The sequence below is a fragment of the Meira miltonrushii genome (assembly GCF_003144205.1).
Source record: "Meira miltonrushii strain MCA 3882 unplaced genomic scaffold FA14scaffold_1, whole genome shotgun sequence".
Taxonomy (NCBI): Eukaryota; Fungi; Basidiomycota; class Exobasidiomycetes; order Exobasidiales; family Brachybasidiaceae; genus Meira; species Meira miltonrushii.
In genome coordinates this window covers 1,483,457-1,505,130 of record NW_020289943.1, presented here as the reverse complement: position 1 = coordinate 1,505,130, position 21,674 = coordinate 1,483,457, and the positions used below count along the sequence as shown (strand labels likewise).

Here is a 21,674-nt window from a genome sequence, read left to right as displayed (position 1 = left end):
TTCGCATTTCATCCTGTTTTGAGTCTTTTCATTAGCTATGCGAACACTTAAATATACAAACTGTCACAGATCTTCTCATCGCTTTTGTGGTGGGAAAACAGTTGCCAAGGCCTCTGTCGGCATTGTCGATCGCATATGCATATCCCACGCAAACAGTTGCTCTGGCATTCCATACGGAGTTGGCACGGAACTGCCTTTCATCATCATCGAACCGTGAAGAGGTACTGATGGCGAACGTACATTATGAAAAGCAGAGGGATAATTCTTCGCTTCATCATCTGCACGTAAGCGGTCCAACATTCCTTGCGCTCTTGCTAAATCAATTTCAGCCTGTCTCTTTTCGTCTTGATCAGTTGCTTCTTGAATTCTTCTACTTGCTTCATCAATCAATGTTTTTATATTCTTGTACTCTCGTGCACGTCTCTTTTCCCTTTTCAATTCCTTCGCAACCGGTCCTTCCCCACCTTGTGCAAATTGCATAGTGGCATAAGACAAAGCATAAGTATTGGCATACCATTCAGCATATGCACGCATGGTAGCTGGATCAGTTTGTGCGAATTGCGTATTGGCACGCGGGTCAGTCCAGGTGGTGGTTGCACCATTGTAGAAATACCATGCTTGTTGATTGGTATCATATTCTGCTTTCCATCCAACAGGCAAAGGTCCACTATGCTTCACAAACCAAGCAGAATTATCAATCACGGTAGGAGGACGAACAGTCTCAGCATCATCACTATCTTCGCCAATCGCTTTCATCACGAGACGTTTGAGCTTTTGCGTATCCATTTGATCCAACTTTTCTGCTGGTAACCAACCCAAACCTTCACGTATTGCGCGTACGGCGTGTTCAGATGATGTTGTTGAGGATACCGTCGAAGGTGGAAGAAGCGTTGACGGTGCTGTTGAAGGTTGATAATTTGAATGCGAATTGGAAGGCGATGGTGGCGGTGGTGGAGCAGGCTTAAGTTTAGACCACTCTTGACTTACGTCTTTGTCACTAGACATTACTTCATTCAATCGGGATGGAAGTCAGGATGAAGATTGCTGAGAAAGAGGAAAGAGGACTTTATAAATGCGCGCATGAAATATGGGAAGCACAGACCAGGAGAGTCTACGTAATTCGGTGGCTGAAGGAAATGTCTCAATGGAAGTGAGAGTTAGCCAAGAGCACACATTATAGGTCATTACATCATGAAATAAGCAGAGAATGTATTGGTACAAAATGAACAAGAAGAAAGAATGAAGAGATTAGAATTGATGATTATCATTCATGATATCAACAGGTGCTGGCTGGCGTTTCTGCGAAGGAACAACTTGACCATCATATCGACCGTTTCCGTTGGTATTACGAGCGTATCGCTTACCGACTGTATCATCTGCATTTTCTGGACCATCGAAACTTTCATGTCTTGCACTACTACTTCCTCCTAAACTGTCAAAGGAGGCATTATCATATGGTCGACGTTGTGAGCTGTTGTAATCCGAATCATGCATCACACGTTCGCTACGTGCATGTCTATCGGCCTTTCCTTTACGTGAGCCAAGGATACCTCCAAACTTGCTCTTGTTCTTTCTTCTGTCTGCCTCTGCTGATCCGGGAAGAACGTCATGCGAGCCACCACGACCGGAACTTCGAATGCTGGAACGACTCTTTGATCTGCGCAAAGAATGATCGTCTCCATTCGCTCCTCCTCCAATACCACCTCCTCCGTATCCTGCTCTATCGGCAGGCGTGCCATAAAATGCTTCATCGCTTCCTGCTGTTGCCCTTCTAGCTGAAGCACGAGCAGCAGAAGCTCTTGGGTTATCACCATCTTCGAATCTATGATGACGATCATATTCATAAACATTTCCATCATCGTCATACATTTGTCTGGTTGCATTTTGATCGTTATACCTTCCAACCCAAGCACGAGATTTTGCCAATTGTTTATCATTATCATCGCTTACCAATCCATAACGTTTTGCCCATTTTGGTGTACGGTTTTGATGTTCGTTATTTCGAACGTTTTGAATGAAGAAATTATGTCCATGACCTGGAATATAACCACAAATTGTGCAAATACAATTGATAAAGAAATCCTTTCCGATTCCAAATCGAACTGCTACTGCCAAAGGTGGTAATAAGAAACCACAAAGCATGATAAAGAATGAGAATCCATGATGACGTCTTGGCTTGAAATCGATACGACCATCAGCTTTACGAGGAACGTGCCAATTCATGATTGACTCTAAACCAAGTTGGAGAAGTGTTCGTGGCAATGATGATAGATTGAAGTTGGGGTGGGGCAAAGCTGTTCTTTAGTGCTTCGTATTTTTGACAGATTATAAGCCTTACTGCTCAGGCCCTGTCAATTGCCGCGCTTTTTTACTGTTCTCTTAGGATATACTCATTTGTTGCCCGAAACATTCATTTGGGAATACCTCGTGCTTCAAAATCAGGCGTATAAACGGTGACCCAGGCTGTGCATCGATTTGCATCCGCCCTTCCAAGGCTCTTTTTAGCTCAGCTGCTCTTGCTCTGCGTTGCGCTCGTGTGCGGACAGCCATACAATACGCGCGTGTGCCTGAATGGAAATCTTGATAAGCCACTTTTGCTGGGGGGGGGGCGGATGATTATAACGAATGATTTGCAAACAGTTTGCCAAGATTGTATCAATAATAGCACATATAATGATCTCGTGTACAATAGAAAAAGGGAAAAACAACTTGTGAAAGAAAACAATATAGTCATAATACAACAACACGGAAAGGATATAATCGCGACAAAATACGGTTTGAAAATGTACAGATGTGACGGAAATGAATTGAAGTAATTATCCTGCTTGCTCGCTTTCATCAACGTCTAATTGCAAGGCTAATTCATCTTCAAGGGATTTCAGGAAATCTTCATCGGGTTCCTCCTCGCCTGCTCCACCATCTTGCTCGCCCTTTGAAGGCCCTTCATCTTGCTCATTCGTGCCTTCTTTGTGAGAAATTGCGGGACCAGCAGAAGAATCACGACTTTCACTAGGTTGTGCATCAAACACTTGCTTCAGTTTGGAATTTCCTGCTCGCAATTCTGCCATTCGTCTTCTTTTGCTCAAAGGGGATAGAGTGTTACTTCCTCCTGCTTCTGAACTTCCATCTTCTGCCTCTTCGACGCTGTTGTCATTTGAGCTATTTAATGATGTATTGCTGTGTGTACGTTTCATCTTGCTACCTTGTCTACGGTCACCTGCTTCACTACTACCTGAACTTGTATTGCCTCCATTGAGAGTGCTTTCATCATCGCTTAGTCCATTTAGAACAGCATCAACTTCATCATTAGCTTCATCCCAATTCATTTCATCAAATCCTTGTCCATCATCGTCTTCATCATCTTCACGAAAGTCGTCAATTTTGTCTCCATCGATCCCGTCACTTTCGGTCAAAGCCTCTTCTTCACCCAAGTTGGAATCTGCCGTACTACTAAGCAGATCTCCCTCTACTTCTGCCGGTTTGGTATCGTCTTTCTTTTGAGCATCTACGCTACTGCTAGGAGGTGGTCTGCGAAGTTGTTCCTTTGTGGGGTTCGGAAGTGCATAGCCATCTTCAGATTGACGGCTCCAGCGTGTGCAAGACTCCTGTAGCCATGTATACCATACCACATGTATATTTCTTCGATGTCCATTTATAACTTTTTCCGTTCCTTGTTTTGCAGCAATTACGTGCGTAACCTTTGAATCTAAAGATCGCTTACATACAGCTCCGAATTCTGTTGCCAATCGCCATAGCTCGGTAGATCCTGGATCTTGATTGACAGGAGCAATGCTTGAGAATACAAATGTACAGCCGTCCAAGACAGCGGTTTTAATTTGCGAGATGATTTGAGTGATTGAAGGTTTCTCTTCCTGGGATTTTCGCTTATCGTAATCGGTATACCACCTTGTATGAATATCATTAAGAACTTCATGCAGCTTGTACAGTTCCCGATCTGTTTCTTTTAGAACTGCAGCTGGTTTACCTTCTTCATCTTTTCCGGCACTTTTTGAACCATCTCCTTCTAAGGCTTCTTGCATTTTTGCCAATGGTCTAGCATCTAATTGTTCGCTCACTGCAGTCTTTTGACTTTGTTCTGCAACAGTTTTTGCAGCGTCATCTTCTGCTTTAGCTTCAGCTTCAAGTGCTTCTTCATCCTTTTCCGCGGTATTCTTCTCCTTCTCGTCCGCATTGTCTGCGGTACCATTGCTTCCATTTACCTTTGCGGAAGCATTGCTTAATTCTGGCGGAGGCGTAGGTCCAGCCGGCGTACTCGGCAAGAAAGAAGCATTGATATCTCCGATCCCCACAAAGAAGTCAAAAGGAGTGACACGAACCAGATTTGGGCTCCATTGCCATACATCCGCACGATCATCGATGATGGCAACCATGGATGTATCCATCGGGAACAGTTTGCTTAGACTCTTTTGTAAAAGACTACCGTTCTCATCCCGAGATATGATTCGGGCGCCGAACAACGATCCATCCGGGTCAACCAGCCTACAAACGCTTTCTGCATATGTTCGTGTTCCCATCGTATAGACGTGTAGCTCATAGCGTTCGCTGAGTTGGGTAAGGAAGTTCTGTAATCCAGGTCTAGGCTTGACGTAGTACCAACATCCATCCTGCACTGCAGCTGCTAATGCTTCATCTGAGCTTCCGTTTGCTTGTTTGGCAGCATCTTCGCCCATGACAGCTTTCCCGTCAACGCCTAAGAGAAACTTCCCAACATCTGCCAAAGCTTTATAATTTGCATTGGATTGATCTTTCATCCATTCTCCAACAGTAGGATCAACAGTTGCATGAATGATTGTTTGATCTAAATCAACAATTAATGCCAATTTTCTTTGTTCTAGCAGCCTTCTTGTACTTTCCGAATCCAATCTTGCCGCTTCTGCCGTTGTAACTTGAACGCCTGAAATATCATGAAGTTGTTCTCCACCATCAAGTTGTCTTAATTCTTCTTCGTCCAACACTTTTCCACAAACAACACACATTCCAGAAACGCGAGCCGGATGGCTGCATGACATAAAATCCTCCATCTCGTTTTGTATAATCAGCCGGTCAAAGAAATGATCATGATTGATTGTCGCGTGATGACGATGATGATGATGAGGATGATGAAGTCAATGACACAAAAAGAAAGTTACACTCCTACGCACGCGATGCACACCCACGCCTGTGGAGACGATTAAAGTTGCAGCAAGAGTTCATACGCCCAAAGATCTGCTTTCTACGCGTTCATTCATTTCACTCTGGCACGTTTAGTAAAAATAATTATATCCAACAATTCGGATTTCGGACCTCATCCTCTTTTATTCGGGAGTTCGAGAAGAATGTTTTCTACAACCACCTCTTGCAAAAGTGAAACAAATCGATGCTGATTGGCAGACAGACAAGAATATTGATACGATCAGAAAAGAGGCTATTGAACGGGAATATAATAGGTGATTTCCGGTTAACGCAGGTACAAAAGCGACCTTTCAGAGGGCGAAGAGGTCCACTGGAATCACTGAACAGCACTTCTTCAGGTATGAACGGTTCGGCAATCGAGGACCGATATCGAAATCAATCACGAGAACAATTACTTGCTAGAATCGCTCAGCTCGAAACGAGCAACAATGGAGAAGCATCGACGAGCAATCTAAACACCACCACTCCAGCCGAAGGAGCTAGTCAAGATACAGAAAAGAAGAAGCAAAAGGCCAGTCGTCCATTTGATATAAATCGATACCCATGCAGAAAAATCGCTTTACGTTTCTCCTATGATGGAGAACAATACTCTGGTTTGGAAATGCAAACAGCTTCGGGATCTAAAGATGGAGTTGCAGTCGGAACGGTGGAAAGTGCATTATGGCGAGCGCTCTCAGATGCTAGGATCGTTGATGATTCTGTTGGATTGCCAGGCGTTGGTTGGAGTCGATGTGGAAGAACAGATAGAGGCGTGAGTGCAGCAGGTCAAGTTGTTGCATTTTGGGCAAGAAGTAGAAAAGTAGACGAGTGGCCGTTGAGGAGAGTCTTGCAACGTACGATGGATGAAACTCAAATCGGGAAAGACACGAATGGCAGCACGAGCGATGGTGCAGAGGGAGACAGCGAAGATCCAGATATGGTGACAAGAAACTCTTGGAGGGATAAAGTAGAGTCAAAGATGCAGCAATTCTTGGCAGAAGAGCAAGCGAAGCGAGACGAAGTTGATCATATCCCTGCAGATCCAGATGCTGAAGAGTTGCCATATGTGCTGTCAATCAATCGATTATTGCCAAAGTCAATACGAGTACAGGCATGGTCTCCCGTTTCGCCTGCATTCAATTCCCGATTCGACTGTCAGTATCGTCATTACAAGTACTTCTTCAGCAGTGGAGCGCCCTTCGTTCAACAATCTTCCGCACAATTGCATGGACCAATTCCACCTTTAGATATTGATGCGATGCGATCAGCAGCACAGCGATTTTTGGGAGAACACGACTTCCGAAATTTCTGCAAAGTTGACCCAAGTAAACAAATGGATAATTTTACCCGAAGAATTGATGGAATTTCCATCGATCCTGTATCCACGTCCTGGTCGCACACCACAGAAGAAGCTGAACGATCAGCGAACGAAGAATCAAAGACATCTTCCGGCGATAAAGAACAGATGTATGTCTTGAATTTAAGAGGTACTGCCTTCCTCTATCATCAAGTCAGGCATATCACTTCAGTTCTGTTCTTAGTCGGAGCTGGACTAGAAAAGCCATCTATCATCGATGAATTGTTGAATGTCAAGCAAAACGGAGTCTTTGTTGATCGATTATTATCCGCCAAAGTGAGTGGGCTGGTCATAGATGATGATTCAGAAGAACCCCGGACAGTATTACCCCCAAGTACTGCAAATGATGAATCTGCTGATTCGAAGACTAGCTTGGTACACAGATATCAACGTATGCGCAAAGAATATGAACAGTCCAATGGAGATGTGGCAAGCATATTTGAATCTAATCATATAGAACATCATGATGCCTTACGTGATCTTTACGTATTCGATCGTAAGCCAATTTATGAAATGGCAATGGATCGTCCACTAATGCTGTGGGAATGCGGATTTAACGCAAAGGATGTATCTTGGCGTTCGGGTACATACGATGGTGCAATGACGGTAGAAGCAATCAAAAATGCTTCTTCCTCAAAGAAAGACGTTGATGTCAATAGTCCATCATCTCTCGTACGTGCACAGTTGCATGCTATTTGGAATGCACAAAGTATCACGGCGGAAATGTATAGGCATTTCGCTTTAGCTGTCCCAAGTGATGCTAATGAGCGCATTCAAGGCAGAGGCGCCTATGGAGTTGGTTATCTTCCAGCCAATACCCCATTTCAATCTGCTTCTTATCCTGCACTGGAATCCGAGACCTTACCGTCTGATAATGTGAGAAATGGTGATGATGCCTCTGTCGAGGCAAAGACAATCATTCCCTTGGGACTCGGACGGTTCAAAACTTCTTTACAATATACCCCATTACGCAAAGTGAGCCGACAGGCAACTCCCGCTGAAAAAAATGAACGTTGGCAATCAACTCGAGGAAAACGTCGAGCAGAAAAACTAGCAGCTGCCGCGAAGGTTGATCCCGCTAAGGACGATTCATAAGACATTTAGCCTTTGTATTATTGATTGAATGCATCTATAGTATTGCTTTTTGTAGGGTAAGAAGTATGTGTCTTGTATACAAATGCTCTGATTCCTATAATCAACAGAGAAGATAAGATGTACTTAATTTATCAATTCACATCAATTTTGTCCATTTGTTGCTGCTGGGCTTCCATCAGCATCAGGTGGCGCAAACGCCCAACTTCTTCTCTCATTTTCCCGATCAATGCTCTCCTTCTCCTTTTGTGCATCTGTTTTGAATATATCGGAAAGTGGGTAAGCTTGTTTACTTGCCTCTACAAATGCGGCCGCATCTGTTGATCCGCATTCTTTCAAAAATTCAAATGCCTCTTGCAATGTAGACAACTTCACATCACTCTTTCCTGCTTTTGCATATGAAGCAGCAGCTCCTTTTGCCATCTCCAACAAGATTGCAGCCGCTTCACGTTTTCCATCTTCGTTATTTCCCCGAAGTAGAAGTGTAGATCGTGCAGAAGCCAAAGCATTCTCCGCACTCTTTCCAGCATGACGTTGAACGAAAGTGGCATTGAACGCCTCCAAGGTTCCTTCTTCAAGCGGAACGATGGGTTTCAAAACGGCAGAAATACTCTCCCGAATCGGTTCTGGTGCTTCACTAAGAACGGGTAATGCTTTACGCAATCTAAGAATGGCATAATGAACTTTGCCATTCTCTGGTTCCAAAGCATGCGCCCTTGCGATTGCTTTCGTTGCCGCAAGCCAATTCTTTCCCCGCAGAGCAACTTCAAAGGATAACAACCATGTTTCCGGCTGAGCAGGAGCGTGTTTCTGCAGCAAGGTAATATACCTCTCTGCGTCTTTCAATGGGTCTACAGCTTTGAATGCTTCCCTTCCATCTGGATCATCGTCTTTTGGCGGCGCATTGACTTCCTCCTCCTCTGCTTTACCGTTTGCGGAAGCTGCATTCTTCTTTGCAGCCTCTTCCAGCTTCTTGGCCTTCTTTGATAGCTTCTTTTGGTCGTCGTTGCCATTTTCCGCTGCCGTACCATTTTGCAATTTCAACAAAGAAGGTTGATCGTGCAATTTCAATAGAATGCGAATAGCAGTGGTTGCAGCAGAGAAGTAAGCATGGTGACTATGTAGACGATCCTCAAACCGAACCATATCAACATAAGCACGTAACGTGAATTTGCGTGTGCAATATGAGTGGAAGTCCAATTGATCATCCCAAATTTCTGTGTAGATCTTGTCGATTTGTGTACATCTCTTCAAGGCCATTGCGTAATTTCCCTTTGCTAGCCAAGCTCTTGCTTCTTCGATTAAATACCAAGAAGCTTGCATTTCTACCAAGTCCAATACAGGATCTTCGACGTCAGGTTTTGTAAACAAGCCCGCCTTCTTTGATGCTCCGGAGATATCTCCTGCTCGCAAGGAGTACTTGGCCGCCTTGCAATTTAGCGAACGATCTTGTCCGTCGAGCAGCCGAGCATCTTCCATTGCGGTATTTGCCCAATCTATCGCACCTGCTTTCTTGTAAATCCTTGCTCTGGTCATGTGTAGTTCGGGTAAAGTAGGCGAATGAGCGATGGCACTATGTATGTGTTTGAGTGCCTCATCGTACTGTCCAAGGAAGCTGTAGTGTTGTGCCAAGAAGTAGAGAGTCCATAGAAGGGAGGTGGGAGCTTCATTCGGATCTTTTGTCCATTTTTCCCGAGCACCTTCGACAATGTTTTCAATCGCATCCCGCTTTGCATCGTCCACATAAAGAGCCCGTACATCATTGAAAATCGAAGGCACTCCCTTTTGCAATGCGACCAGAATATAGGAAGATGCTTGAGTGTGGAATTCTTCCCCAGATACCAACGTTAGTGTCATTCGCTTGATCGCTCTGGAAGATGGGAATTGCTCTTGTAGCGACTTGAATGCGGCTGAAGCGGCAGTGGAATCAGCTTTGCCGGATTGTACATCAACTCCCTTTGTCTTCAGCCAAAGAGCAATGTATTGTCGATCTTCATTATTTCTCTGCAAAAGGCCATTGAATGTCTTTTCCGCCTCTTCCACTTCCCCTAGAGCCAATTGGCATTTGCCTTGCAAGAGCGAAGAAGCCTTTACGTCGAGTACTTGATCGGAAGTCTTTTTGCTTAGAAATTCTATTGCATCTTTGTGTCGGCCAGCTTCATGAAGGACTTGAGCATGATACAAGAACACCTCTGATTGTTCATACGACCGTTTGGGTACATCGCGATGGATACTTTCAAAATGCTCCAGCACACGCAATGCTTCCGCTGTATCCCCTCCAAGATGCAAAGAAACAGCCAAACCTGCCCAATTCATACGCAAATGTGGCTGCATACGTACGAGCGTTAATCGATTTTCGACCACTTTTGGCCAATCCCTCAATTGCATGTACAGATAAGCGCTTTCCCGTACAAGGTTGATATTCGTCCCTCCTTCGATCCGCAAAGCTTGTGAGTAACATTTGATGGATTCGTTGTAATTCTTGACGATCCTGTTCAAGATACCCAAAGCATGCCAAGAAATAAAAGAAGTTAAATCGAATCGTAAACCTTGTTTAGCCAATTCTAAACCTTCATTTTGTCTATTAAGCGAAGCCAAAATTAAACCTTTCATACAAAGAGTTTCACCATGTTCCGGAAATTTTTTCAAAATTTGATCGGCAGTCTTTAAACCGATTTTATACTTTTTCGATTCATATTCTTGAATCAATTTTGCAAATAAACCTTTTTCTTTGTTTGGCAAAATCGTCTTTCCTCCAGCCAATGGCTTTTTCACAGGAGGTGCCATTATTGCTTTTTTATCCTAAGAGCAATGGTAAAGCAACCAAAGATGATGATGATGATGGTGGTGATGGGTTAATAGAATGATGGAGAACGATGTTGCGTTGCACCTTTGATGTTCTTCGCGAAGGAAATTCGTACACTGCTCTTCCGCCCCCAGCAAAAAAAGAAAGCGGCGCTCAGGTGTGCGTGCACGTTAAGTGCTTAAAAGCGCTTTGAAGCATGCTGACTGCTTGAAGGAATCATACGTCATCCTCTCAAACTCCTACCAGCATGGACTTCAGACACAAATCATCTACATTTATATATTGTAGCGAAACAGTAGAAGAGTCGATCGAATTGCATGCATGTATTGATGATAGACATGATCAGAGAACGCATGTAAGAAAGTGAGGAAAGAACTAAGAAAAAAGTTATGATAGACAATTGAAACATGAAATTGAAGAAAAGAGTGTAATGGTAAAAACAGGTGGAGATGAACATTGCGAGAGATAGAGAGAAAGGGGAGTTATTATGATGTAATTCGACATAATGTTTGACGAAAAGGTTTCGCATATCTGCGGTATGAATTTAGCACAGTTGCGGTGATTTTGATGATTTGAGAAAAAGATGATTATATACATCGATTGACACCGTAATCAGGAATAAGCAGATATTGATAAAACGTGAGTGTGAAAAAGAAGAAAATGTGCGGGGGCGGCGAGAAGAATAAATGCAACAGTGCTTAAAACACCATCACATCTTTCCATCGATCAGATTGGATGTTTAAAGGCATCCAACAAAGGCGATCAAATTATTCCTCCCAAGCCCTCGCGTTTCACGCGGAAGTCCCGTTTGTTTTGCCTTTCAATATTTGCCGATCATTAAATGTTGGAATGCAGAGAGTGGTGGTTGTTGGCATCATACGTTGCATGGCGCCAATGTCTTTACATCCCCTCCTTAATACCATGAGTTTTGTTGCACATCACCGCGTGGTCGATTGCTGGACGATTGTCCTTGTTGGTAGGATCCAGTGGCAGCACGCATTGTATCTTTGCCATTTGCATCCTCCTCACCTTGTGCGATCACCTTGCGTCTTGGCAATTGTGCATTGCCTGAGCCTCCTGCAGCGGCGGCAGCGGCAGCAGCTTGAGCTGCTTTTGAGACTTGATCGTTGGCAGCAACTGCACTTGAGCTGACGGCCTTTTCTTCTGTGTTGCTCCTCTGTTGAATGCTCCAGTCGAAGATGTAGTCGTATTGGAAGCCTTCACGAACGAAGAGATCACGGAACAGCTTGCGCAAGTAGCTGTAATCAGGCTTGTCATCGAAACGCAACGAGCGGCAGCAGTTCAAGTAGATAGCCATCTCGGATGGGAAGCCACGGCAGAGTAATTCTGTTGGTGTGGTCATCTTCTTTTCCATGATACGGTCGTACTTTTGCTTCTTTGTTGCGGCTTTGAGACCTTGCCATGGCAAAGAGCCACGCAAGAAGTACATCAACACGTAACCCAAAGATTCCAAATCATCACGACGAGATTGTTCAACACCCAAGTGAGTGTTGATGGAAGTGTAACGTGCTGTACCGGTCAAGTTTTTGTTCTCTCTGTATGGGATGTGCAAGTGTGTCTTTGGATCACGATACTTCTTTGCCAAACCGAAATCGATGACGTTGACTTGGTTGCCGCGCTTTCCGATACCCATCAAGAAGTTATCAGGTTTGATATCACGATGGATGAAGTTGCGCGAGTGAATGTATTCGATACGAGAGATCATTTGATCAGCCAGTAACAAAACTGTCTTGAGACTGAATTTGCGGTTGCAGAAGTTGAATAGATCTTCCAAGGATGGACCAAGCAGATCGATAACCATTGCATTGTAATCGCATTCTTGTCCATACCATCTCACAAATGGAACACCAACCCCTCCTGCTAATGTCTTGTAGACTTTTGCTTCATACTCCAATTGAGGATGCTTGGCTTTGATGGATTCCAATTTGATAGCAACCTCTTCACCAGAGATGATGTTGATTCCCAAATAAATATCTCCAAAAGATCCTGACCCGATCTTTTTACCGATACGGTACTTGCCTCCTACACGAAGATCCATGATGCAAGTTTAAACAAATGTTTGTGCTTGTATGCGTGCGTCTTGATGAACAAATCTAATTAAAGTATGCTTCTGTCCTTTGGCGAGATGATGTTCTTGTCCAGCTTCGAATGAGATTAAAGAATACCGTTCAAAAGTCTGCCAGAGATCTGTATGAAAGTATGGAATAAAACAGTGTTAGTTGAATTGATCTGAGTTTTAAATAGCGGAAGGGGTTAGGATGAGTTTGCCTTCACGCTGAGCAAGTAGCACAGCATGGCGTCACAATCGAGTGCGGATGGGGCAGCTCCTGCATTTCAGTTTGAATGAGCACGCGGGGCAGGAAGTGAAATCAAATCTGGCATGCGTGATTCATAAGATCTTGAAGGCGCTTCATTGCCATTGATTGCCCAGGCCCTTGAGTTATGCTATGAACTGTACGCCAGCTGCCCCGTACCTGATCACTGAAGAGGTTGTGAAAAGGATCATCCCTTGGCCCTGATCTACATGATCAGTATGAACGCCAGCATGCAGGGGAGGGGAAAGAGAAAACCTTGCGCCGTTTTGCTAAGCGCCAAGACATTGAAGCCATGATCTATGGCGTACTCGGGTTTTGGAATTGACAAAGAGAAGATTACTCACCTTATATGGATGTGATGGTTGCAATAGATGTATTGTGGCGATGGACTTTACGAAAGTGAGTCGTGGCGCTTTGATGTGCAGGGATAGACGGAGCCCCTAATCAAAAAAAAAAGTTGAAAATATTGCCGTACCTTTTCAGGATTGCTGAAATGGATGACTTGTTTTGAAGTGTAGTTGATTGTCAATCTTTTTTACCTTTACCCTTTTTTGAAGTAAGATAGGGTAAAAGGGAAAGATTTGAATTGGTAAAAGAGGAAGACGCAAATGATTGATGGAGAAGGAGGATGGTAATTGAGGTTGGAGTTGGGCCTCTTTTTTTTCCTATAGAAAGGGGAAATGACGCTCTTTTGTCAATTGTAAGGGCAGTAGCTCAGCGTTGGGCTTAGAGAGGAAACTGTTGTGATGCTTACACGCCTTTTCTTTTGCGCTGCGCAGGGCCTAGGTTCACTCACTGTTTGCTGTTTGTTGGATCGAGTTAAGCCTGCCTGCCTATTATTGAATGATATGCTTGTGTTGCGTGTCAAAATAGGCAATTCCAATACCGCATTTTTACAAGACAGGAGCTTCGCCTTTTTTGATGTGCATTTTTACCTTGGCAGCAGCAGCGCACGCATGGCCAAAATCGGATATAACACGCTGGCCTTGCATGCTTGCATTCATTTAACGGCCACACAATGAAAGCACACACACATATACAAATTTGGTCAAAGGGCGAACTCATAAAATGCAAATTAACCATTTGATGAGGAACAGAAGACGAACGCGTTTGTCACATTGTCATAATATCATCATTTCTCGGACGGAATTCCATCTCTGCCAAGAAGTAATGAACATTGTGACGTTTTTGATGTTCATTTAATGGCATTTCACAATAACGGTCCGACGTCATTTTTAGAAGGCGTTGGAATTGCGGGGATATTTTTTATGTTCAGGTAAATCGAGTGAAGCGATCTGATCCTTTATTGTGACGATATGATGACGAGGAAGTTGTTTTTTTGTCTAGAAATGCACGCCTGTATGCGGGTACTACTCCGCGTTTATTAGAGTTCTCTCATCAAGGGGTGGCCTATGTATATGCACGCGTTACGCCCATCTTTTATTTGATACTCCGAGCAGCGCCTCATTCAAAAGATATGTGCTTATATCGGATAATCACATTGACTTTTCATGATGATCACTCGCACGAACGAAAGTGTGAGGTAAATGAAGAGGTTCGTGCTTTTAAAATGAAAATGATCATCATTACAAGAGGCCCGGGCGGTGTAATTTGACGCGTTGAGCGCCATGATTGTTTGAAATGATGACTCAAAAGGCGTAATCATCGTCTTAGACTGCGATTAAGGAGGCTTTTGTTTTGTTCAGAACGGGTAATGGCATGATAAACTCAAGAATCAGAGACGACACCGAGAATGACGGCATTTGCACGTGTTGCTGTGCTCGAAAGTCCTTGACGGATTAAGGTTTAAGCTTATGTGCACTAAGTCCATCAGGCTGGGGAAAGGGTGGGAATTGGGTAAATGCTTTCCTCTTGATTTAGGGTGACAACCTCTCCTCTTGTCGTGGACATGTCGGCGATTAACGGCACAGGAGAGACAGGGTCCGGACTTCCTTCTGGCTCGAATAATGACTCCAGGTCAGGAAAACGGTCAATGGACGATAGACTTTCACCCATCCATTCTCTAGATCCGAAAGCGAGGCGGATAGAAAATGAAGACACTGCACCCTTGCAGATCAAAGTCGGTCTGGGCGGATTTCAGCATGAAGTGATTGGAATACAAAAGCCAGTGCAGATCACTTCATTCAGCTATGATGAGAAACGAAAATTGTTTCACGATGATCGTTCAAGGAAATACTATCATCCTCCACCACCAAATGCAGATTTGAACAGAGGCTATGAAACTAGGATCGAACGAGATGATAATGTGAATGAACATCTGAACTCGCTTTTGGAAGCATTGATGCAAGGAGAAGAGGTAGAAGGACATCAAAAACAGGCAGATTTGATCACATGGCGTGGAATGATGACAAAATTGTGCACGGTCTTATACGAAGATCAGCAAGGATTTGAGATGAATGTGATGATGCTAAACGGAACGCTCTACATAGAAGAGCACGTAGGAGAAGCAAAACTGGCTGATAGAAGAAGATCAAAAGAAGGATCGGAGGGTTCAAAACGAAATGGGTATTATGGTTACAGTTTCGAAAGTTGGACTTGTCACTCTTGGCGTGAAAGGGGACAGGGCACGAATGCATGGGATGGCGATGTGAACACAAATGTTCAATGGTGTTTGGTAGTAAAGACAAAGCTGGGAAGTATGAGATTGATTTTGGGCGGAGAGGTGGACGCAGTAGACCCAGTCTCAAATGCACCAATCGAAGTAAAGACGAGTAGAGATATCAGAAGTGCAAAAGATGAAGAATTTTTCGAAAAGAAGATGTTACGATTTTATATGCAAAGTTTTCTCTTGGGAATTCAAAAAGTCATTGTTGGCTTTAGAGATCATAGAGGATTCCTTGTCACAAATCAAGAAATGGACACTTTGGCAATGCCGCGAGCGGTAAGAGGAAAACCTCATGCTTGGGATCCCATGGCTTGTTTAAAGGCGGCTTCAGATATTCTCTCGGCTGTGAAGGCACATCTATCTGCACATACACAACAGAGTAAATTGCCAGATGTCAAAGAAGCGGAAAGTAGCGATGCATTTCCCGTTTTTCGCCTGACATATACGCCATCACGTTCTAGCAAGAATGGCAAACAGCTGACATTGTCCCAGCTTACGAAGGATCAAATCTTACACGAAGTCAAGGGAGGGAAAGAAGAAGGGTATGTGGGCTTTCTAACAAGCAAGTATTACCAACACATTCGAAAAAGACATGTAGAATAATGTTGTACTTCTATTAGACATTTGTACTATACAATGAATATTACAACTATCAGACTAAACTCATTTTCGTTTTGCTTCTTTGTGTGTTCTTGTCTTTCTCCACTCCAATTTCCACTTTGCATCGATCAAAGATACCCAAGGTGAGATCTTTCTTCAATCCCGACACAGATGCTGGAATAGTCACTTGGAATTTCTCTGCATCAAATTCACAATCTTGTTTGAACGTGATCACGCCTTCCAGACCATACTTGTGAACAAAGACTGCCAAACCATTGCGGAAAGCACGAATGACGAAAGCTTCTTCGATCAAGCTATGCTTTGCAGTCTCATTCTTTCGCTTGATAGATTGACCAACCCAATATTCCACACTTGCTCTACCTGCCATTTGAGCAGCACGATGACGTTTGTTGACAATATTCAACATGGATTCCACGTGGGATTTACTGTGAAGACTGTGTGCCAACGGTTCATAATCAATACTTGCTGCCAATTGACGATGTGTAAGAACGTCTGCCATTCTTCTGATGGGACTGGTAAAGTGAGTATAAATGTCACATGCTAGACCATAATGTCCAAATGTATCAGCAGCCACACTTCCAGCGCTAAAGTATTCTGCGCTCAACATACAACGAGTTGCCATAATACGAACGAGAGTATTGAAGGCAGGCTCAGAACGATCGATGCACTTGTCCAAAGAAGCAGCCAGAGCACCGGAAGAAGAAGTGTCTAGATCCAAACCTTTTCTTGTTTGTAAAATGGCTCGAAGGGTATCGAAATTAGTTGCGGGCGGAGGCATATGTCTACGCAAGACGGCCGTTTGAGGAAAAGACTGTTGAATGTGTCTTGCAACTGCAATGTTTGCCAACAACATGAATTCCTCAACCAAGCTATTCGTCTCTCTCATCTCTTTTTGTTCAACATCAATCGGTGCTGAGCTTTCTGTACTATCGAGATAAATTCGAACTTCAGGACTTGCCAAATTCAACGCTCCAGCTGCCATTCGCTTAGCTTTCAACTTGATTGCTAAGTGATTCAATAGTCGGATGCTCTCCGTAATTGCATCCTTCAATTTGGGGTTGTCCTTCCGCTTTTGAGCTTCTTCATAGGTGAAAGCCTCTTTGCTCGCAATTACGCTTTTGAAGAATTCAACATTCACTGTATCACCTTCTGGCGTCAATTCCCATATTACGGAAAAGGCCAATCTTTCTACATGTGGACGCAAAGAGCAAAGGTTTGTACCTAAGAGGTGCGGTAACATGTCAATTCTCTTATCGACAAGATAAACGGTCGTACCTCTTGAAGCCGCTTCTTTGTCCATCGGTGTATCTGGTTTGACAAAGTAAGAGACATCGGCAATATGGACACCAGCTTGAATATTACCGTTCGGCAGTCGCTTAGCATGCAAAGCATCATCAATGTCTTGACAGCCAGGTGGATCGATACTGCAGATTTGTTCGGATCGCATATCACGTCGATCACGCCAAGCAGGAGAGGTTTCGTCTTTGGGTGGCACTACCCAAGAATCTCCTTCTGGTGGCAAACAATTCAAAATAGCTTGGCTGAATGGTCTGTAAGGAATATCATGCTCCAACAACAAACTTTCCTGTTCAGCCTCTTTTGATTCGATCGTACCCAAAGCTCTAACAAAGTGTCCTTCGGGATACTTTGATGTGACTCGCCAATCGTCCAGTGAAACGAGAATTTTTTGACCCAACAGAGAAGCAGCTTGTCGAGTTCGCATTCGGATTCGGGGGATTTTGCGGTCAAGTGGAATGACAAAGACAGAAACAGCAGAAAGCGAAGAGAGAGCAGAAGAAGAGATGGAATTCGAGTCGACATGGGCAACGTATGAGCGCCAATTTCGCTTCACGATTCCAACAACACGACCGGTTGGTTGAACTTCTTGCTTGCTTGCATCTTTGACTGCTTTTCTTTCACGCAGGGCAGCTTTCTCTTCTTGAATTGTTCGACGTGCGATGTCCTCTTCCTCTTCATCGTCTTCACCCGCATCATCTTCTTGCAATGCTTCGTCAGCATCAAGCACCTCGTCTGCTTCCCGCTTCCATTGATCTTTTGGTAATAGTTCAATAGCGACAATATCTCCATCGATCGCTCGATTCATTGATTCACGTCCAACAAGCAAAACAGGTCGGTCCACACTTGCAGCGCGGACTGTTGCTTCGAGATAATTGAAGGGATTGGCATTGAAAAATCCAGAATGAAACTTTCCAGATGCCAAACCTGCCGTCAAAGCAGATGCATCTAGATGAGAAGGGAAGATTGCTGATGTTGCTCCTGCTTGGCCGTCATCTCCAGAATTTTCCGCACTGCTCACAATCGATCTTGATGCTAATAGATCGAGTAACTGCGTGGCAGACGGTAGCATTGAAACGTATTCACGAACTGATAGTGCATGTAGACCCAACTCTTTTGCTTTGGCCACGTTTGCAACATCGTCACTTAGCATAACAGCTTTGAGTTCAGCAGCTTTCCTTTTTGAAGTCGAAGCTGCAAAGTGATCATTGTACCACTTCACAGCTGTACGAATCGAGCGGTCGTTTCTGTCGTTCGGTGTCTCTGCATCTTGCCTGATTGTGGCAGTCGATTCACTGAAGTCGTTCCAATAGATCCACCAATGACGATCGGGTTCGCGAATGAGCGCTTGTAAACGGTTCAATAATGGTAAGCTGCGGTGGCGTGCTTCATCCAATACCGTTTGTAGCACGACAACATTTGTCAAAGCAGGACTTCCATTAACAGTCGCTTCCAACAAATCCATCTGATGCAAGATCACATTGGTATCGAGAATCAAAACATGTTTGCCAGGCGTAGATGGTCCTTTTGAATGGGTGCCCTCATATTGAAGACCTGAACCTTCTTCTGTACTTTGATTGCTCCTCCTTGAAGCACTCTCTGGTCCAGAATCTGTTGGACATAAAGTACAATTTGCTCTTCCACAATGAACATCATCGCGTAAATAACGTTCACGAACGATTTTCTGCACTTTTCCACGAGCGGTTTTCTTGTAGAACTTCTTTTGCGAGAATGCTGATGATGATGCAGACTCTTCTCCAATCGGAGCTGGCCGCTTCTGTATGGTGATCATTGCTTTTCGAGTGTGCAGCTATGAATTCGATTGATGGTCAAGATGACAAATTGGAGTTCGTGGAGTAAAAAAAGAAGAAAGATACAAAAATATATGCAATCGATTACATAAGTAGCGCCAAATAATCTTCTCTCTGTAGTGGCTTTTCTTTGGCTGTGTCCGTTTTAGAGCACGCCATTAATACATGTCGCTTGCAAGAAAATATACCGGCGTTATGCATGATTTAGCGTTTGGAATATTTTTTTAAGGTTTTTTATCTTTCAGCCCATTATGACAATTGTCTCGTGTGTTCCTGAATTCAAATGTTCATGCAATGAAAGCTAGATAAACAGACTGTCTCATCTTGATACGCATCTCTTTCCTTCTTCCTTCCATCGAACTCTGCATTTCATACAAGATGAATGAAGCAGAAGGACTGGATTACAACAACAAAGGAGATATAGAATCCGAAGCTAGATCACCAGAAGGAATGGATTATAGCAAAGGAGATATAGAGTCCGAAGCTAGATCACCAGATACGGAACATATAGCAGAACTTCGTTATCCTGGCGGGATACGAGATGACATCGAAGGTGATTTAGTAACAGATCGGGAGAGGAGGGATCTGAAAAGAGGTTTAAATCAACGTCATATCACCATGATCGCAATAGCGGGCTCAATTGGCACAGGTTTATTCTTAGGCACTGGAGCTTCCATTCAAACCGCTGGGCCTTTGGGAGCTTTGTTGGGCTATGCAACCGTTGGATTGATCGTTTGTGCTGTACAATTTGCATTAGGTGAAGTGGCAAGTCTTTTACCCGTCACTGGAAGTTTCGTTAGACATGCAGAATTTCTCTTCGATCCAGCTTTGGGCTTTGCAGTCGGTTTGAACATCGTTTATGGAAATCTACTGTCTGTTCCTGCAGAAATTTCAGCAATTTGTGTCCTTTTTCAATTTTGGACAGATATCAACTCTGCCGTTTGGATTTGCATTTTCATCTTCATTACCTTTCTTGTTGGTATTGCCTTTGTTGGAATTTATGGAGAAGTGGAATTCTTTTTTGCTTGTCTAAAGATTCTTTTGATCGTCTTTTTGATCATCTTTGGCCTCGTGATCGATCTTGGAGGTATCCCCGGCATTGCAAGGATCGGATTTCGTTATTGGAAATCACCTGGACCGTTCGTCGAGTATATCGCTTCAGGCTCTTGGGGCAAGTTCCTGGGATATTGGGCTGTCATGACGAATGCAGTGTTTAGCTTTGCAGGTGTGGAAAGTTTGGCAATGGCAGCGGCTGAAACGCAAAACCCACGGAGAAACATTCCAAAAGCATGCAAGAGAGTCTTCGCTCGTGTGCTTTTGTTCTATATTCTAGCAATTCTTATTGTCGGAATGATTGTCAGTTCAGAAGATTCAAGACTTAATGATCAATCTGGAACTGCTTCTCAATCACCTTTTGTTATTTTGGCTTCAGCAGCAGGTTATAAGGCGATTCCATCTGTCGTAAATGCAATCGTGATCACATCTGCATGGTCATCATCAAATCAAGCACTTTTGGCAGGAACTAGAACGCTATATTCTTTAGCAATCAAAGGTCAAGCACCCAAAATATTCTTACGAACGGCACCTTGGGGTGTACCGTACGTTTGCGTTTTGTTCAATACCGCATTCATGTTTTTGGCTTTCATGGCTTTATCAAATAGTGCGCTCACGGTCTTTTATTGGCTTGTGGATTTGACGGCTGCTGGCGTTTTGGTGTCATGGTCAGCGATCCTGTTCAATCATATCCGATTAAATCAAGCGATGAAGAAGCAAGGTATTTCACGTTCAGAGCTTCCTTTCAATAATTCATGGACGCCCTATTCTTCTCCGATCGCATTGGCATTATGCTTAATCATCTTATTCACAGGAGGCTTCAAGACATTCACAAAGGGTAATTGGTCAACGAGCACGTTCATTTCATCTTACTTAGATATTCCTTTGGTGATCGCAGCTTATCTTCTGTGGAAGTTTATCAAAGGAACAAAGATTGTTTCATTAGAGGATATTCCTATTCGAGCAGCTCTCGATGATATCGTCGAACATCCAGAACCTGTCGAAATAAAGAAGAAGGGGTGGCTACGGTATGTCACCTGGGTGTGGAGTTGAGGATAGATGATTTGTATCTAACCGTATTTCAGGAAGTGTCATGTACGAATATAAAGCACTGTAGAAAATAGAAATTGATAGCATCATCAAACGCTTATAATGATGAAACGTTGCCTGAGTAGCTTTCGAGACCAGACTATTAGCACACATGTTTGTGAAATAGAAATTGAGATTCGTATTACGCATACACAGGAGAATGTGTTGTTGTTCAAACTATTAGTTGTGAATGGGGTAAGTGAGAAGAACTTAAGCTTTTTTCAAGAAAGAGAGAAAAATAAAGTTTATTCAGCGAAAGAAAAAAATTTGGAGAAATAGGGCGAAAGTAAAAATTTAAGTAAACAAACAAGAACTGAGAAAATACACTTTTCGTCAATACGATAGAAACGATGGAATTTCACCCAGATAAAAAGTCTGATTTTTTTTGAGTGAGGAATGAATGAGCCTTTTTTGA

The 21,674-nt window shown here is 43.5% G+C and overlaps 10 protein-coding genes across 10 annotated transcripts; 3 read left to right on the top strand and 7 right to left on the bottom strand.

Annotated features, from left to right (window-relative positions):
• Positions 1–75: 75 nt before the first annotated feature.
• Positions 76–1,005, bottom strand: FA14DRAFT_176390 (uncharacterized protein; the record flags this gene model as incomplete). Its single annotated transcript, XM_025500668.1, has 1 exon — positions 76–1,005. The coding sequence occupies one exon, from the start codon at positions 1,003–1,005 to the stop codon at positions 76–78; it is 930 nt and encodes a 309-aa protein (XP_025357390.1).
• A 90-nt stretch (positions 1,006–1,095) lies between these two features.
• FA14DRAFT_159292 (uncharacterized protein) lies at positions 1,096–2,545 on the bottom strand. The gene has a single exon (XM_025498143.1). It carries the CDS (start codon positions 2,221–2,223, stop codon positions 1,249–1,251), a length of 975 nt encoding a protein of 324 aa, XP_025357389.1. The 5' UTR covers positions 2,224–2,545; the 3' UTR covers positions 1,096–1,248.
• A 559-nt stretch (positions 2,546–3,104) lies between these two features.
• FA14DRAFT_129437 (FCP1-like phosphatase) lies at positions 3,105–5,177 on the bottom strand (the record flags this gene model as incomplete). The annotated part of the gene is made up of 5 exons (XM_025496890.1): positions 4,695–5,177; positions 4,274–4,625; positions 4,007–4,150; positions 3,515–3,961; positions 3,105–3,337 (listed from the first exon to the last, which is right to left on the bottom strand). Coding segments are annotated over exons 1-5 (1,524 nt in total), but the record flags the coding sequence as incomplete, so codon positions are not given.
• A 176-nt stretch (positions 5,178–5,353) lies between these two features.
• Positions 5,354–7,733, top strand: FA14DRAFT_159291 (pseudouridine synthase). The gene has a single exon (XM_025498142.1). The coding sequence runs from the start codon at positions 5,534–5,536 to the stop codon at positions 7,622–7,624; it is 2,091 nt and encodes a 696-aa protein (XP_025357387.1). The 5' UTR covers positions 5,354–5,533; the 3' UTR covers positions 7,625–7,733.
• On the bottom strand, positions 7,695–10,551 carry FA14DRAFT_9791 (N-terminal acetyltransferase A, auxiliary subunit). Its single transcript, XM_025503140.1, has one exon. The coding sequence runs from the start codon at positions 10,406–10,408 to the stop codon at positions 7,766–7,768; it is 2,643 nt and encodes an 880-aa protein (XP_025357386.1). The 5' UTR covers positions 10,409–10,551; the 3' UTR covers positions 7,695–7,765.
• A 105-nt stretch (positions 10,552–10,656) lies between these two features.
• Positions 10,657–11,148, bottom strand: FA14DRAFT_9716 (uncharacterized protein). Its single transcript, XM_025503138.1, has one exon. The coding sequence runs from the start codon at positions 10,954–10,956 to the stop codon at positions 10,693–10,695; it is 264 nt and encodes an 87-aa protein (XP_025357385.1). The 5' UTR covers positions 10,957–11,148; the 3' UTR covers positions 10,657–10,692.
• On the bottom strand, positions 11,149–12,964 carry FA14DRAFT_9715 (CK1/CK1/CK1-D protein kinase). Its single transcript, XM_025503137.1, has one exon. The coding sequence runs from the start codon at positions 12,484–12,486 to the stop codon at positions 11,341–11,343; it is 1,146 nt and encodes a 381-aa protein (XP_025357384.1). The 5' UTR covers positions 12,487–12,964; the 3' UTR covers positions 11,149–11,340.
• Positions 12,965–14,888: 1,924 nt separating this feature from the next.
• On the top strand, positions 14,889–15,788 carry FA14DRAFT_107016 (RAI1-domain-containing protein; the record flags this gene model as incomplete). The annotated part of the gene is made up of 1 exon (XM_025495793.1): positions 14,889–15,788. A coding segment is annotated over one exon (900 nt), but the record flags the coding sequence as incomplete, so codon positions are not given.
• A 253-nt stretch (positions 15,789–16,041) lies between these two features.
• On the bottom strand, positions 16,042–19,098 carry FA14DRAFT_141097 (RNB-domain-containing protein; the record flags this gene model as incomplete). Its single annotated transcript, XM_025497120.1, has 1 exon — positions 16,042–19,098. One exon carries the CDS (start codon positions 19,096–19,098, stop codon positions 16,042–16,044), a length of 3,057 nt encoding a protein of 1,018 aa, XP_025357382.1.
• A 317-nt stretch (positions 19,099–19,415) lies between these two features.
• FA14DRAFT_159289 (amino acid permease-like protein) lies at positions 19,416–21,318 on the top strand. Its single transcript, XM_025498141.1, has one exon. The coding sequence runs from the start codon at positions 19,496–19,498 to the stop codon at positions 21,221–21,223; it is 1,728 nt and encodes a 575-aa protein (XP_025357381.1). The 5' UTR covers positions 19,416–19,495; the 3' UTR covers positions 21,224–21,318.
• Positions 21,319–21,674: the final 356 nt, after the last annotated feature.